The 15,541-nt window shown below is 48.1% G+C and overlaps 1 protein-coding gene across 1 annotated transcript in view; it reads right to left on the reverse strand.

The window, feature by feature from the left end:
- Window positions 1-9,564, reverse strand: part of LOC134169068 (uncharacterized) — an 86,774-nt gene extending 77,210 nt beyond the window's left edge. The window contains exons 1-3 of the mRNA XM_062629317.1: window positions 6,964-9,564; window positions 1,295-1,372; window positions 8-188 (exon numbers count right to left, since the gene is read on the reverse strand). Coding sequence (XP_062485301.1) covers window positions 8-188; window positions 1,295-1,372; window positions 6,964-9,402 — 2,698 coding nt within the window. The 5' untranslated portion in view covers window positions 9,403-9,564. The remainder of the gene's footprint in view (window positions 1-7; window positions 189-1,294; window positions 1,373-6,963) is intronic.
- Between the last annotated feature and the right edge of the window lie 5,977 nt (window positions 9,565-15,541).

Consider the following 15,541-nt stretch of genomic DNA (forward strand, 5'->3'; position numbering starts at 1 on the left):
CTCTCGCCTCTGTTGCCGGTGCCGGTGCTCTTCTGGCCGGCGCCAGGAGAACGAGCAGCCTGCAGGGGCAGGCAGCTGCGGCTTCGGCTCCAGTGCCTCTCCACGTCGGCCAACAGCGGCACCTGGAGGCGCTGCGATGCCACCGCAGCCGGGTGATGGCGGTGCTCCGTGGGTTTCGGGTTTTCGTCCTTGGGTAGAGGGACTGTGCTCATGATCATAGCAGCTGCAGGCACCCGCCGAAAGATTTCTGTATCTGCGGAATACTTTAAAAGTAGTATTACTTTATGCCATGGTGGGTGAATTTTTTACTCTGAATTGCTCAGATTTGATTTAGATAAGGATTAATAATGATGGAGAAATGTGAGTTAAAGGTAGTGGACGTGAACTCAGACCAGTGTCACTGCCCACACCTGGCAGAGGAAAAGAGGGAAAAAACATGTGGGCTCTTTGCCCTGTGCACATCTTGACATTCCTCTTCCATCCAGAAAAACCTTCAGTGCTCTTGGTGAACCAAAGAATCCAAGACCTGCAATTATATTGGATTTCATATCTCCATTGCTTTGATTTGGTGAGCTTCTAGCAAAAGTCCCCTCACCTGTCCTACCCCTCCAAGGACAGCATGGACAGCTGGATGCTTTTGTGATTTCTGGTGATTATTATAGAAAACAGAAACCTCCATCTGACCTCATCGGGCAGGTATTTGTGCTGTGATGTTCAGCTGCCTTGCCACAAGTCTTTGAATTAAAACATCCTCAGTGCTAAAGGACAGCTTGTTACCCACTAGAAGTAAGCAGTGGGTACAGATATTTGCAAGTATTCTCCATATCTTTCTTGTGAAGCAGAAGCTCAGATCTCTGACATTCCTGATCCTTAATAAAATGAAAAGCTCTGACTCATCCAAATGAGGTAAATACTGGATTCCTGGAAGACAGAGGTGCTTTGTCACAACTCAGTCTTGAAGATTTGTGTCCAAGAGCACCTAGAATTCACTGAGGTTTGAACCTGTCAGCAAACCCTGTCAAATCTGTCCTTGATCCCTTTCACTAGACATTAACCCACGGACTATAACTCTTTGGATGTGTCCAGCTACACACTTCCTCATACATCTGAGAGTATTGTCAAAATCATATCCCTTCAGCTGAGTAGTCAACATGTTATGGGGCAATGTGTGTACACCTTGTACACATTCTCCCTCAGGTCTCTGCTCTGTTCCTGGAAACAGGTTGTGCTGCCACTCTGCACTTCGAGGATGGCAGCAGAGATGGCTTTGCTCTTTCACTACAAACAAGCTTACCTGGGTGAGCACCCGTATGTCTATGAAAGCCTTCCTCTTCCCAGGTGTAAACATCAAATGTGCATACAGGAGCTGCACCTGCACTCAGACAATTGGAACAGATGGGACCTCCTCTCTCTTTGACCAGACACCCTGTGATCCAGCTCTAGCACATGATAAGAAACAAGGCAAGAGAAACACAGAAATGAACAGAGCAGTATGATTAACATTTCTGAGGCCAAATTATTTGTCTGGGGGAATCTCCTGTGCTTTTTCACACAAGCTGTTCCACAGAGATGTGACTTCTACTGAGGTCATGTTTCCATTGGATACACCTGACAATAACAAAATACACCTTTACATTTCCTCTTCCATCCTTCAAACCTGCTGGAGCATGAGCAAGAGGCACTAACACGTGGTGCTTTGCTGTACTAAGCTATGCTAACAATTGCCACTAAACCTGTACACCTAGGAAGTCAAGAAGAGGAAACCAAAACCATTGATTACACAAGCAAAGCAAGGAAACATTAGAAAAGAAAGTCACCAGCTCTTAGCGATTGTTTTCTACTGTGTGGTGTGCTATTCTCCCAGAAATATGAAGCCATAAGAGTAAAGGCTTTTTTATATCCCCTTGTATGCATCTGTATAAAAGACAGATGAGGAATGGTAAGAAAAATGGAACCACCACCCAGGTTGGAAGACAAACTGAATAATAACTGCAGAAAGACAATAAAGAAATCAAGCTTGGAGAAAGTTGAGCCATTCCACTACTGCTGCCATTTCTGCAGCAGTCCTGCGCCAGAAGATGGTGATGGCTGAGGGAGCAACATTCATTAGGGTGGAATAATCTGCAACTTCTCCATTCATGGAGCCCCACACGTTTCCTCATTGAGCCCAACACCAAAACATTAACCAACCGATTCTTAAGCTGTCCATCATGTTGGGAAAAATCACTCATAAAAACTCAAAAATCAAGCAGCAATCATATTTTACCCACAGCATCGTGCAGAGTTGCAAACCGATAAATCAGACAAGCAATGTAAGGAAGCATTAGAAGAGAATGTTTTGCCAGAAGATCTTATCTGGAAGTCTTCTTCCTTCTCAGTGTGGGCATTGAAATTCATCCCTGGGGGCACCTGGAAGTCATTCCTATCTCAAGCTGCTTTGTGTGCCTAAAGTCTTCCTCTGCACTACGTAGTACGGGGCTCAGTTTAATAGTCACCAGCTCTTAGCAATTGTTCTGTATTCTGTAGCCTGCTCTTTCCCCAAAAATATGAAGCTGTAACAGTAAAGGCCTTATTATGGTCCTCTTTTTCCAGCTCAGTATTTATCAATACAACATAAATCTTTTAGCTTCTGCTTTGTTGTCCTCACAGTTACAGTTCTGTCTTAGGTGGATGAAGTATTTGCTGCAAAACAACATGCACAGTTTCAAATGCAAAAGCAATGCCCAAAATGGGAGCAAAGAACCATGACATTTTGGAAAACAAAGGCCCAAAAGAAATTGTAACTGCAGCTATGAAGAAAATCTACATTGTAATGTTACAGGAAGATACCATTTGGAAAAAAAAAAAAAAAAAGTTTCCCAAAAAAATTATAAGCCATTCTACCTATGCATCATCCTTTATGTACCGATTTAGAATGTAAATGGTCTACCGTTGTCTTTCAGTTCAGGGAAGCCAGGAACACACAAAATACAGCACAGACCTCAGCACCAGGCAGAAAATCAAAGCACTGCCCAAATGAAAGCTACACTGACCCACCTATTTTCCTAGTTCCACACCAATCCCTCACCCTCCTTGTTTTGTATTCCTAGCCCTTAGTTGCACTACTGACTGCATCCAATATTTTGGCCATGTGTCAGCCATGCATGAAAGAGCATGTCATTGTGTGACATCTTAGGGAAATAGGTATACCAAAGACTTACCTTTGGTTTTGTAGATTAAATCCTCAAAGTATGGATGGCAACTGTTCCTCTAGCCCAACAAGTATAAGAGATCTTTTAATGTTTTAGGGGTTAGCAGGGACAATAAGGCCCAGATTTAGACCTGGACAAAAACAAAGCAAAAATGGAAAACCTGCAGATGGGAAGGAACTATAGCTTAACATTTCTGAGTATGCCAGCTGTACACAATGAGTACATTTCTGAGTATGCCAGTACACAAGACAGGGATGTAGTTAGTAAAATGTCCACGAGTTCATAGTACAGACCATAACCATATTCTCTCAAGTCAACTTCTTTGAACAATAGAAGTGTGTGGGACCACTACTTTGGGCCTCAACAATGACAAGCTGAAATTTTACACCCTCTCTACATATTTTAGACATTTCAAATTATATCATCGCAAACTTTTACATCTGCCCTGTCTCTAGACAGACAGAATTCCTCACTCTGCCTAAAGCTATACAACAGGAAAGCTACATTTGCAGACAACACTGAAAGAGAAGTTGCACATGCAACTAAGAATAAGGATCACATCAGGGACACATTCAGAGAGATTTTCCTGCTCATCACACTACTACAATGCAATATAAAATGTTCTCTAGTGTGTAAGCAATATGCAGCTCTGATTAAGACCCAGTCATCAAAGTTAGCTCATACTTCAGCACATGGTCAACTTGGCAGATACATGACTCGCAAAGCTTAATGTAAAGCATACACCTATGATCAAAAAATGATCATACAACAGGAAAGCAAACTGATGAACTCACAGCTTGAAGAGTTGGAGATCAACCAAAGCAATATATAAAAAAAAAGACACCTTCAGAATAATTTTCTATATGCCACAATAAACCTGGGAACTGACACAACATGTGCAATGTCTGCACTAATACCTCCTCACATGTAACACCCTGAGACTCTCCTCAAACCCTTCAGAGTTTGCATCATTGCCATCAATCTTCATAATGTGCAGTCAGATTCCATCAAAAGATGCACAGAGAAGGTCTTTACCATGGATAAAATCTGAATTCTCACCACGTATATGTGAGAAGCAACAGCATTTCTTCCAATGACATTTTAAAGAAACATGTCTATGAAAGTCTTTCTTGTCAAAGCAGTAAACACGAAAGGCATGTATGGGACAGGCAGATAAATGTAACATCTGGTCTTGCACACGTTATTAGAAACAACTTCCCACCTTTAGATCATGAGAACAAGCAAGAAAGAAGTGAACACATGTCGGAGTCGCGGGAGACAAGCCTCATGCTATCATGGTCAGCAAGTCTCGTTTATTTAGCAAAATACAGCCATTTTTATAGTCTCATCATTGGTTAGTTTGTGCTAACACAGGGGTTTCTAAAACAATCGCGACCGCTTCTTGTTTCAATATGTTTCACTCTTGCTCAAGCGTTACCGTTGCCTATTCAGCAAGCATACATCCTGTCCTTGAGCAGCCATTGACCACACAGCCTAGATCTTGACTAGTTGCACAGTTTCGTGGCCTTTGTCCTGTAGCCATTCTGCTGTCAGGCTCTCTACAAACACATACAAAACAAAAGGATCATAACATATTCTTGATAATGGCTCTTAGAATAAGTATAGAATTCAGGTCTGAAGTAGGGAATGAATAATCACTTGGCTCCTCCCAAAGCTTATGGCACCTGTCATAAGTACATAATTAAGCTGTCAGTTAAAAACATCACAACAACCTGCAAACACAACAAGAACCTTCCAAAGCTCCCTCTACAGATGGGAAAACATTTCTTTGGCCAAGCTTCTTTGGGAAGATAAAGCATTTCCAAACAACATGGATGGCCCCAGAACAGATAGAGGAGTAACTCATGTCTCTTGTGCCCTTCAACAGCCCCTCAGCCATTTTACCCACGAATCATTGTTCCACATGCAGTTATTATTTCACATGCAACTGCTCACTTACCAGAGGGTTCTCCTTACCTTTCAGGACAGGGAACCAGGAACACAGCATTAATAGCACAGGCCTTGGCACCAGGCATGAAAACAAAGCTTTGCTCAGGCATGTTGACCCATCTATTTCCGTGGATCCAAGCCAACCCGTCACCCTCCTTACTCTGCATTCACACCTTTCATTCACACCATGGACAATATCCCATTTTTGACCATATGCAGGCTTGATGCTGACAATGAAGAGTTTAATCACTTGACATTTTAGGGAATCAGAATTACATAAAAATCTTTGCACCTGAACGTCTTCATGGGATGCATGGAAACTGCTCTCTAAGCCTGATAATTGGAACATCTTTATTTTCAAGGACTCAGACAAACTGAGCCCCAGTTTTAGAACAGAAGGACAAAACAAGGGAAAAAAGAAAAAAAATCCAAAACAAAACTTCAGAAGTGAAGGCACTATAGCTCACCATTTCTGATTATCTCATCTGTAGTAGATATGTAAGAAGAGTATCTAGTTGGTCAGTTAAAGACTCAGGCATCAGTAACAGCAGACACCATCACACATACATCAATGTGGCACAGAAGTGACTGCAACATTTCATGCAATGTTTACATCTCCCCAACAACCACCATTCACAGAAACAGCTGTATCAGACATGACAGCGCATACAACTTGTAACTTCCTGGCACATTAAAGAACAATCAATTCGTAACAGAAATTCCTTCTCATTCACTACTTTCACACCAATTTTAACACTGACATAACATCAGAGGTTGCTTCATGTGAGCAAGAGCCACAGAAAACAAAAGGTTAGCCAAGGCTGGAGAAAGCTTCATATAACAATGGAAATACATCACAATCTTACAAGGACATCTAGATGGCAAAATAACGTTTCCTACGGCAGTTCTTAGACACTAGCCCTGAGTCATGTTGGCGCTTCCATGGCTACTGCTTGTGTACAAATTCATCAGAGGAATGTCATCCTCTGATGACAGGAAAAGGACGCAGGAAAAGGGGGCTCGTGGAAGCTACACTGTTGGTTCCACCCAATGTACTTGCCGTAAGTACATCATACAAATGTTAACAAAACTGCAACATACCAAAGAACAGGAGGAAACACCCAGGGCTCCACATAGAGCTGGAATTACGTATCTCGAGCAAAAATTTTTTGGGAAAAATCACATTGCACGGTGCTCGAAAGGGGAGCTGGATGTGGAAAGCAGCAAAACTTGTCTCTTGTGCCCTTCAACAGAGTCTCACAGACAACCCCCATGAATAGCTAACGATTCACAAGAAGAACGCAGCATCTAACAACCCGTCGCCAAGACTTTTCAATATGCGAACGGAAGAAACTAACACATGTAAAACCAAAATAATACTCACTTCTGGATAATGGCACTTAGAGTAAGCACATAAATAAAGAGCTGGCTCCTCCCAAAGCTCTTATGACACTTGTAAGTGCAGATTTAAAAAGGTGGACCACTTCTACTAGCACATGGGAGCTGATAGAGCACAGCAATGAAATTCTGGGAACTTCGTAATTAAAAGTATGTAAACAATTTCAAGGAAGTGTCAGAGGAAGCCCTAGACTGACATTTCCTTTTGCATCTGCATATGCAATGGAACCTTCCACCCTTAGGGAAAGTTAGATGTGATGAGATCCTACTAGCCGGTAGAGAACATGGCACATGGAGCATAGCACACTTGATTACATTCAGGAGCTGCCTACTACAGTAAAACATTTTCAAAACTGCGAACAGTGCAGTTTGTCGGACACCATAAGAATCCTAAAGCACCTGCGCACAGGTTAAAAAAACGTACCTGAAAGCAAACTTGGCCATCATTGCCGTCAACGTGATCCCCGGTAGGGACGAGATCACCCGAAGCCTCAGGAGGCGGACGGGCTGGGAGGGTGTCGCAGCAGCTGCCTGAGGACAAGCGGAGATGGCTCTTGCGAGAGTCAGCGGTGAGAGACACCTCGTGCGAGTAGGAGTGCAGGAAGGCGCGGACGCCCTCGATGCCCACAAACTGCGAGGCCGGGACGCCGCGCAAGGCGGAGCTGCTCGTCGCCGCCAGCAGCTGCGAGCGGCGCCAGTGCCGCAGGCGCAAGACCAGCAGCAGCAGCAGGAAGGCGAGGAAGAGGCAGGACACGGCCGCCACGGCCAGCACCAGCCAGCGCGTGAGGCTGGCGGCCGGCTCGCCCGGCACCGCCGCCGCGCTGCCCAGCTCCGAGAGCAGCTCGGCCACGCTCTCGGCCAGCACCACCGTGAGCGTGGCCGTGGCCGACAGCGCCGGCCGCCCGTGGTCCTTCACCACCACCACCAGGCTCTGGCGCGCCGCGTCGCGGGCCAGCGGGAAGCGCGCCGTGCGCACCTCGCCGCTGTGCAGCCCCACGCGGAACAGCCCCGGCTCCGTCGCCTTGGCCAGCTCGTACGACAGCCACGCGTTCTGCCCCGCGTCCGCGTCCACCGCCACCACCTTGGCCACCAGCGCCCCGGGCTCCGCCGACCGCGGCGCCAGCTCCACGCCCGCCCAGCCCGACACCGCCGCCGAAGGCGCCGCCGCCGGCGGGTACAGCACCTGCGGCGCGTTGTCGTTCTCGTCCACGATCTCCAGCACCACCGACACGTTGCTGCTCAGCGCCGGCAAGCCGCCGTCCTCCGCCCACACCCACAGCCGCACCTCGCGCACCTCCTCGTAGTCGAACGAGCGCAGCGCGTACAGCGCTCCCGTCTCCGCCTGCACCGACACGTAGGACGAGAGCGGCGCGCCCCTCACCCGCCCCTCCGACAGCCGGTACCGCACGCGCGCGTTCTGCCCCCAGTCCTCGTCCGTTGCCCGCACCGTCAGCACCAGCGCTCCCGCCGCGTTGTTCTCGGCCAGCCGGGCGCTGTAGCGCGGCTCCGCGAACACGGGTGCGTTGTCGTTCACGTCCAGCACCCGTAGCGCCAGCACTGCGCTGCTCTCCTTCACCGGCGACCCGCCGTCCACCGCCCGCACGGTCACGTTGTACTCCGACACCTTCTCGCGGTCCAGCTCCCCCGCCGTCAACACACTGTAGTAGCTGCCCTGTGAGCTCTGGAGCCGGAACGGGACTCCCCCGTCCAGCGAGAACTGCACGTGGCCGTTCGCCCCCGAGTCCCTGTCCTGCACGTGTAGCAGGGCCACCACTGTGCCCGGCTGCGCGTCCTCAGAGATCTCGCTCAGCGACGATCGCACCGAAATCTCGGGGGCGTTGTCGTTGACGTCTGTAACAGCGATCCCGACTTTCGTGGTACCGAAAAGGCCCCCGCTGTCCCGTGCTTGCACGTCTAGTTCGTAGGAGTTATCTTCCTCGAAGTCTAGGCTGCGAACCAAGGTGAGCTCTCCCGTCTCAGAGTCCAGCTGAAACATAACCGATGTCAGCTGCATTTCTTTCAACGAGTATTTCACGTGCCCGTTAAGACCCTCGTCGGCGTCGGAGGCCGTGAGGGTGACGAGGACGGAGCCCACGGGCACATCCTCGGCCACACGCACCGTGTACTCCTCCTGGCTGAAAACGGGCGCGTTGTCGTTGGCGTCCAGAACGGCCACGCGGATCCGCGCCGTGCCCGTCCGTGCAGGCTCTCCGCCGTCGCTCGCCCTCAGCACCAGCTCGTGAAACGCCGCCTCCTCCCGGTCCAGCGCCTTCTCCAGCACCAGCTCGGGACGCTGATCCCCGCCGGGACCCGCCTGCACGGCCAGCGAGAAGTGCTCGTCTCCACTCAGCTCGTAGCGCTGCAGGGAGTTCGGGCCCGCGTCAGGGTCGTGAGCCCTGGCCAAGGGAATCCGCGACCCCGGGGCTGTCATCTCACTCATTGTCTCCTCCAGCTCCATTTCCTGGAAGCTGGGCGCGTTGTCGTTAACGTCCGTGATCTCCACTTCGATTTCGTAAAACTTCATTTCCCCCTCCACTATCACCTCACACCGCAGCACGCATTTCTCCACTAGCCGGCACAGCTGCTCCCTGTCTATCCTCTCAGCTGTCACCAAATGGCCCGTCTTCCCCTGCAGGGCGAAATACTGTGTCCTACCTTTGGAGACGACTCGGACGCCGCGGTCGCGGAGTGCCGGCAGTTCCAGCCCCAGGTCCTTCACCACGTCTCCCACGAACGAGCCCTTGGGCAGCTCCTCGGGAACCGAGTAGTGCAGCTGCCCCCAAGCCGCGTCCCACGCTGCCACCAAGACGGTGCAGAGCAGGGCTTGATTCCTCCGGCTCCAGCACCTTCCTCTCTCCGCCATTGCAAAGCTCGGCAGCACTCACCGAAGCCGCTCGCGGGGCACCGCTGCCGCTGCGCTCCTCCCACCGAGCCTTCTTCTGAGCAGCTCGGCTCGTACCGCTCCCACAGCGCTTCTTTCGGGCTCGGATCTTGCAGTCCCGCGACTCGTTCGCCTCTGCTGTGGCGGCTGGCTCCCTGAGTTCGGCCCATCGCATGTCAACAGCGACACTCGGAGCCTCAGACAGCAATTGCAGCGCAGCGGCACTGGTAAGCGGCTCTCCACTCCTGCTCAGCCGGCAGAGCTTGCTATTACCCGTGCTGTTTACAGACTCACAGGCATGCCTGCATTCAGGATAGTCTCTCCGACAAGTCCTATCCATCGTACTGCTTAGAATGTAGGTTGGAAAGAATATTTAAAGGTCAAATAGTTCCACCCCACGGGCGTGAAAGGAACACCTTTCACTAGACCAGGTTGCTCAAAGCCCCATCCGACCTGGCTTTGAGTATCTTGAGGCATGGGGCGTTTACCTTGCTAGGCAACTTGTTCTAGTGTTTCACCACCCACATTGTAAACAGTTTCTTCCTTATGTCTAGTCCAAATCCATCATCCTATCACAACAGGCCCTACTAAAAAGTCTGTCATCTTACAAGCTCTCTTGAATTAGTCCAAAATAAGGGTACCCCCAGAGCTGGATGTGATCTCCAGGTGGGGTCTCATCATGGCGGAGGACAGGGGCAGAGTCATCTCCCTTGACCTGCTGGCCATGCTGCTGCTAATTCATCCAAGGATATGGCTGGCTTTCTTGGCTGTGAGAGTGCATCACTGGCTCATGTCCACCTTTTTATCCACCACTACCCCCAAGTCCTTCTCTGCAGGGCTGCTCTCAACCCCTTCATCCCAGAACCTGTATTGATACTGGGGGTTGCCCATGTCACAATCAACTGAGGCTAAACAAAATGTATTGTTCAATTAAAGCTTCACCCACATTTACAGATTCGAGATGTCACATGGATTCACTAAACTGCCAATTCTTAAACTTTTAGGGCCAAATGATCCAAAATGCACTCTCACCTAAAAATGGAGGATTTGCAAGCACAAGAAGTTACCTTGGATGGTGTCACCTCATTACACTCAGGATCCCAACTTCCTTGCCCCTGTGCTTGCCACCATGTGGATGGAACAAGAGCTGAGCATAGAGGAAGCTCTCCCAGGATTTCATCAGTGAGGGGAAACTTCCATGGGCTTTTTCCAGGTCTTTTGTCAAGGCTTTCATCAGGCCAGGTGTACCTGCCACACTCTGACTCAGGTGCAGGATTTTACAATTGACCTTTTTAAACATCATGACATTCGAGCTTATCCAGCTCCCTCTGAATGGCATCCTGTCCTTCAGGTGTATGAACTCAACCATCAGTTCTGGTGTCATCTGCAAATATGCTGAGGGTGCACTTGATCACACTGCCTGTGTTGTTGATGAAGATATTAAACAGTACTATGGACCCTGGAGGCACACCACTGATTTCCATCTGAACTTTATGCTTAGAATATCCAGCCAATTCCCCATCCACTAAACAGTCCATCCATCAAATCCACCTGTCCCAATTTAGAGGATCTCACAGGAGCCCAGGTGGATATATTCCTTTGCTCACTGGTAAGTCATAGAAAGCCATTAGGCTGTCCAGGCAAGGCTTGCTCTTGGTAAAACCATGCTGGCTTGTCTTGAATCACTTCCCTGTCCTCTATGTGCCTTAACGCATCTTCTAGGAAGATGTTCCATAATCTTCCAAGGTACAGAGATGTAGAGAGCCTGACAGCAGAATGGCTGCAGGACAAAGGCCACGAGACTGTGCAACTAGTCAAGATCTAGGCCGAAGGACACAGCAGCAACTGTGTGGTCAATGGTTGCTCAAGGACAGGATGTATGCTTGCTGAGATAGCGCAACGGTAATGCTTGAGCAAGTTGAAACATGTTGAAACAAGAAGCGGTCGCGGTTATTCAGAAACCCCTGCGTCAGCACAAACTAACCAATGATTTTACTGTACCCTAGCAGAAATTGTATCTAACACTGAGACTATAAAAATGGCTGTATCTTGCTAAATAAACGAGACTTGCTGACCATGATAGCATGAGGCTTGTCTTCCGCGACTCCGACACAGAGATGTTGAGGGTACTAGTTCCCAGGGTCCTCCTTTCAAACCTTTTTAAAAATGTGGTATTTCCCTTTTTCTAGTCACCAGGGACTTCACCTACCTGCCATGACTTTTGAAATATGGTTTGTCAACTACATCAGCCAATTCCCTCAACCTTGTCCCATAAACTTACGTGTTCCAGTTCCTCTGGTTGTCTCAAACCTGATCTTACCGGGGAAGCGCTTTGCTCCCGCTGTAGAAGCCCTTCACACTATTCTTTGCATCCCTTGAAAAGTTCAGCTTCAGCCATGCCTTGGCCTTCCTGAGTTCACCCCTGCAAGAAGTGTCCCTAGACTCTTCTCAGGATACCTATTCCAGCTTCTGCTGCCCGTGCATTTCCTTCTTGCCCCTTAGTTTCACTGGCAAGTCTTTACTCAGCCATGTCACTCTCTTGCCTTCCATTCCATGCCTTCCATCCTGGTCTGGAACATTACTCCCCCAACCTCTCTGCTTTGCAGAGGCCTTTGCACATCCAAGTTCCCTGGGAGGGTAGGGGCCAGTTTGCCCCGGTTTGGATATAACTGGGCCCCATCACAGCCAGATTTCTTATGTGGGGGGACTGAGAGGTCGCAGTGGAAAGTGTCCTTAAAAGATGTCAGCTGTATTACGCTCCTTTGTCCCTGAGAGTAGTTTTTCAGGGGTCTAACCCCTTGAACAGTGGGAAGTGTGTTTTCCTAAAATATAGGGACGTGACTTTACTCTTCACCTGACTTATAAACCTCAAGACTGCAAAACCAACCAGTGTGTGACCACTGCAACCCAGGCTGTCTCCAATCTTGATGTCTCGGATTAGCTTGCTTGTGCTGGTGACCAACAGGTCAAGAAATGCATCTCCTCTGGTAGGTCTCCTACCTGAACTAAGTCGGGGGGGCACTTCTGATGAGCCCCTCAGGAAAGCTCAGCACTTTGTGCAGGTTCTCCAGTGCAGAAAAGAGCGTTTCCCTGTCTCATTCTGAGGTGATAAATCCTCAAGTTATGCAGTGCATCAGACAACCAGACCCTGGAACAACCTAAGCTGCAGTTTTACACCAGGAGGTGCTGGTTCCTTGTGTCTCTGGAAGAGATACATGCCAACTCTCTCAAATGTCTTTTACAACTCTGTTATAGTCACCATTGGAGGAGATGAACAACCATAATTCCATGTCCCTTTAGATGCAGAGAACCCCGAGCAGAGTAGCTACATAGACTCCAGCCACACATTGCCAGGCAGACCCCACTCAGAGAAAAGAGTGACCCTGTTTCAGTCCTTCAAGCCTTTTTAGGCTTCCTGCAAGACAAATTTCTATTGTTTCTCGTGTCTCAGGAAAAGAAATTCTTATGCAGCCTCCTTGCTTGCAGGTGGCTTTCTCACCAGTAGCAAGTGCAAGTTACCTGCGGGTTCCTCTGTTAACATGAACTGTCTGTGGAACAGGGATTTATGCCATAGAACACATCTGATAGCCTAAGCCTGTGCCTTCCAAGGTCAACTGGACAGTGGATCACAGTCTGATGTACAATGGTCTTTCGGTCAGCATCCCTACACTAGCCTGTTGTCAGGACTTACCTTTTTATCAGGACCTTGTGAAAGGGAGACTGTAATCCTCTATTTCTCAAGAGCAAAGCCCCTTCCTGGTTGTTGTCTTTGTTCACCAAATGCCCAACTCCTGGAGCTCCCCCAAACTCTTACCAAAGGAACAGGGATGTCATCTTTGTGACATCCATCTTCTGAAACTCCAACTATAGTCTCACAGTTTATGCTGGAAAGCTTCCCAGTTTCCATCTGCAGCTGGAGCTATCAGAAGAGTTGGGAAGGTCACTCTTGCCATATCCCTCTTTTGTAGAGGCCTTTACATACACAGGTCACCCAGGAAGAGGAAGATGTTGCCCCATCACAGTACTGAAGAGACCTGTAGAGACCTGACAGTAATACCCTACTCCCCACAACTTTCCTGAAGGTTTGCTGGCAACCTCTCCCAATTCAAGAATTGTAACCACTCAATCTTACCTCAGCCAAGGGACATGTGAAAAACACTCCTGGCCCTTTAGAATCTGTGACAGAGCTTTCCCAGAAAGAACAGCTCTACAAAGATGACCGGCTCCACACAAAGCATTTGGGTGTTCTCTTTATTTTGCTTTTACATGCAAGGGTCTTCTGTGTTACAACAGCACAGCTTATAACTGCAGCACAACACGTGAGGGTTTCCAAATATCCTATCATGCTGCTTTCATTCAAACAATCTTTTATTATACATGGTGGTGACAGTCCTTCTTAAGAGGAAGAGGCAAGAAAATGTTCAAATACAGTTCACGGGGTGGGGGGGGGGGGGAAGGAAAATGTGAATGCTCTAATTAAAAAAACAGAAAATCATAGCAGGACATATTTTCACTCCCATTATGAAGCCTCTAAATTTGGGAACTATACGGACCAGACCAAATCCAATTCCTCTCTTCTGAGTTCAATTTCACCTTCAGAATTGGCAGCTAAGCCAAAGTTCTTACCGTCTGCAATCCACCCAAGGACAAGGAACATGTTCTCACAACTCTGTATAGTTACAGTCTTAGAAGGCAATTCCACTGTGCCAAAAGTCAAGCACACGGGCCAGAAAATCATCTTGGCCAAATAGGGAACTCCTTGTGGAGCTCCAGAGGAAAAAGAAATTATATGATCTCTGGAAGTAAGGTCAGGATATGCAGGAAGTTTGCAGAGCTGTGGTTCATATATGCAGGGAGAAGGCATGAAAGGCCAAAACATGATCAGAGTTGAAACTGGCCACTGTTGTGAACAACAGGAATGGCTTTTAAAGTAAGTTCATAGCAAGAGAAGTTTGCAAGAAAATGTGAATATCACACCCTAACAGGGACAAAAAGAGTTGGAGGTGTTCAATGCTTTTCAAGTCAATTGTTAGTCCCTAGGGCTGCCTGGTCACGCGAGACAGAGGACCACAAGTGCAGGCTCCATTTGTGGACCAGCTGTATGGACAAAATTATATGGGACATGATGGGATTCTGCCCAAAGCACTGGAGATGGCACAAGTTACAGCGGGACCCCCCTCAATCACCTGCCAAAGGTCTCAAGAGTCCAGAGAGGTCCCTGGTGACTGGAAACTAGTCAATGTTCTTCCAGTCCGCACAAAAGGCAAGACACAGGCAACTACAGACCTGCTGGTCTCACCTCAGCTCCTGTAAAAATCATTAATAAGGTCATACTGGTACTACTGAAACACATTTAAAGAACAATGGAGCCAGACATAGTCAACATGGGTTCCACAATGGAAAGTTCTGCTTATGATAAGGTCACCTGTGAGATGACTAGGTTTGTGCTGAACTGGGTAAAGAACTGAATCCCTGAAGGTCAGGGCTTGAAAGGCTACAGTAAATGGGGCTAAATCTGTCTGGTGACAGGCACCTGCGGTGTTCCTCATGGTTCAATTCTAGGGACATTTTCAATGTCATCAGTGATCTAGATGCAGGAGTTGAATGAATCATTAGCAACTCTTTTAATGATACTAAACTGGGAGGTGCAGTTGACTCTCTTGAGGGTCAAGATGCCATGCAGAGGTATCTGGATAGTCTGAGACACTGGGGGAATCACTGACGGCAGAAAATCTAACAAGTTTGCATAAAAAAACCTCTGCCCCAGGTATAAATACAAATCAGGCAAGGAGAGGCCCAAAAGAGGTGATTATCCAAGCCACGACAGGGAACAGTTTGAAGCCATGCCAGTTAAGGTTTAGACTACACATTTAGGAAGCATTTATTTCCTGACAGGGTTGTCAAACACTGGAACAGGCTTCCTAGAGAGCTGGTTGATGCCCCAAGCTTCCCAGTGTTTACCAGACATTTATAAAATGCCCATAAAAACATAACTTTTGGTCAAACCTGGTCAGTCAGTTGGACTAGATCAGTTTACAACTCAAATACTACTCTGCTGTTACATTCTAACCCAACACTCTTTGTGGTGCTGTATTTCAGAGGCAATCCCAAGGAGAGTAAG

The sequence above is a fragment of the Pezoporus occidentalis genome, unplaced genomic scaffold (genome assembly GCF_034315485.1).
Source record: "Pezoporus occidentalis ecotype Australia unplaced genomic scaffold, CSIRO_AGI_Poc_V1 ctg33, whole genome shotgun sequence".
Lineage (NCBI taxonomy): Eukaryota > Metazoa > Chordata > Aves > Psittaciformes > Psittacidae > Pezoporus > Pezoporus occidentalis.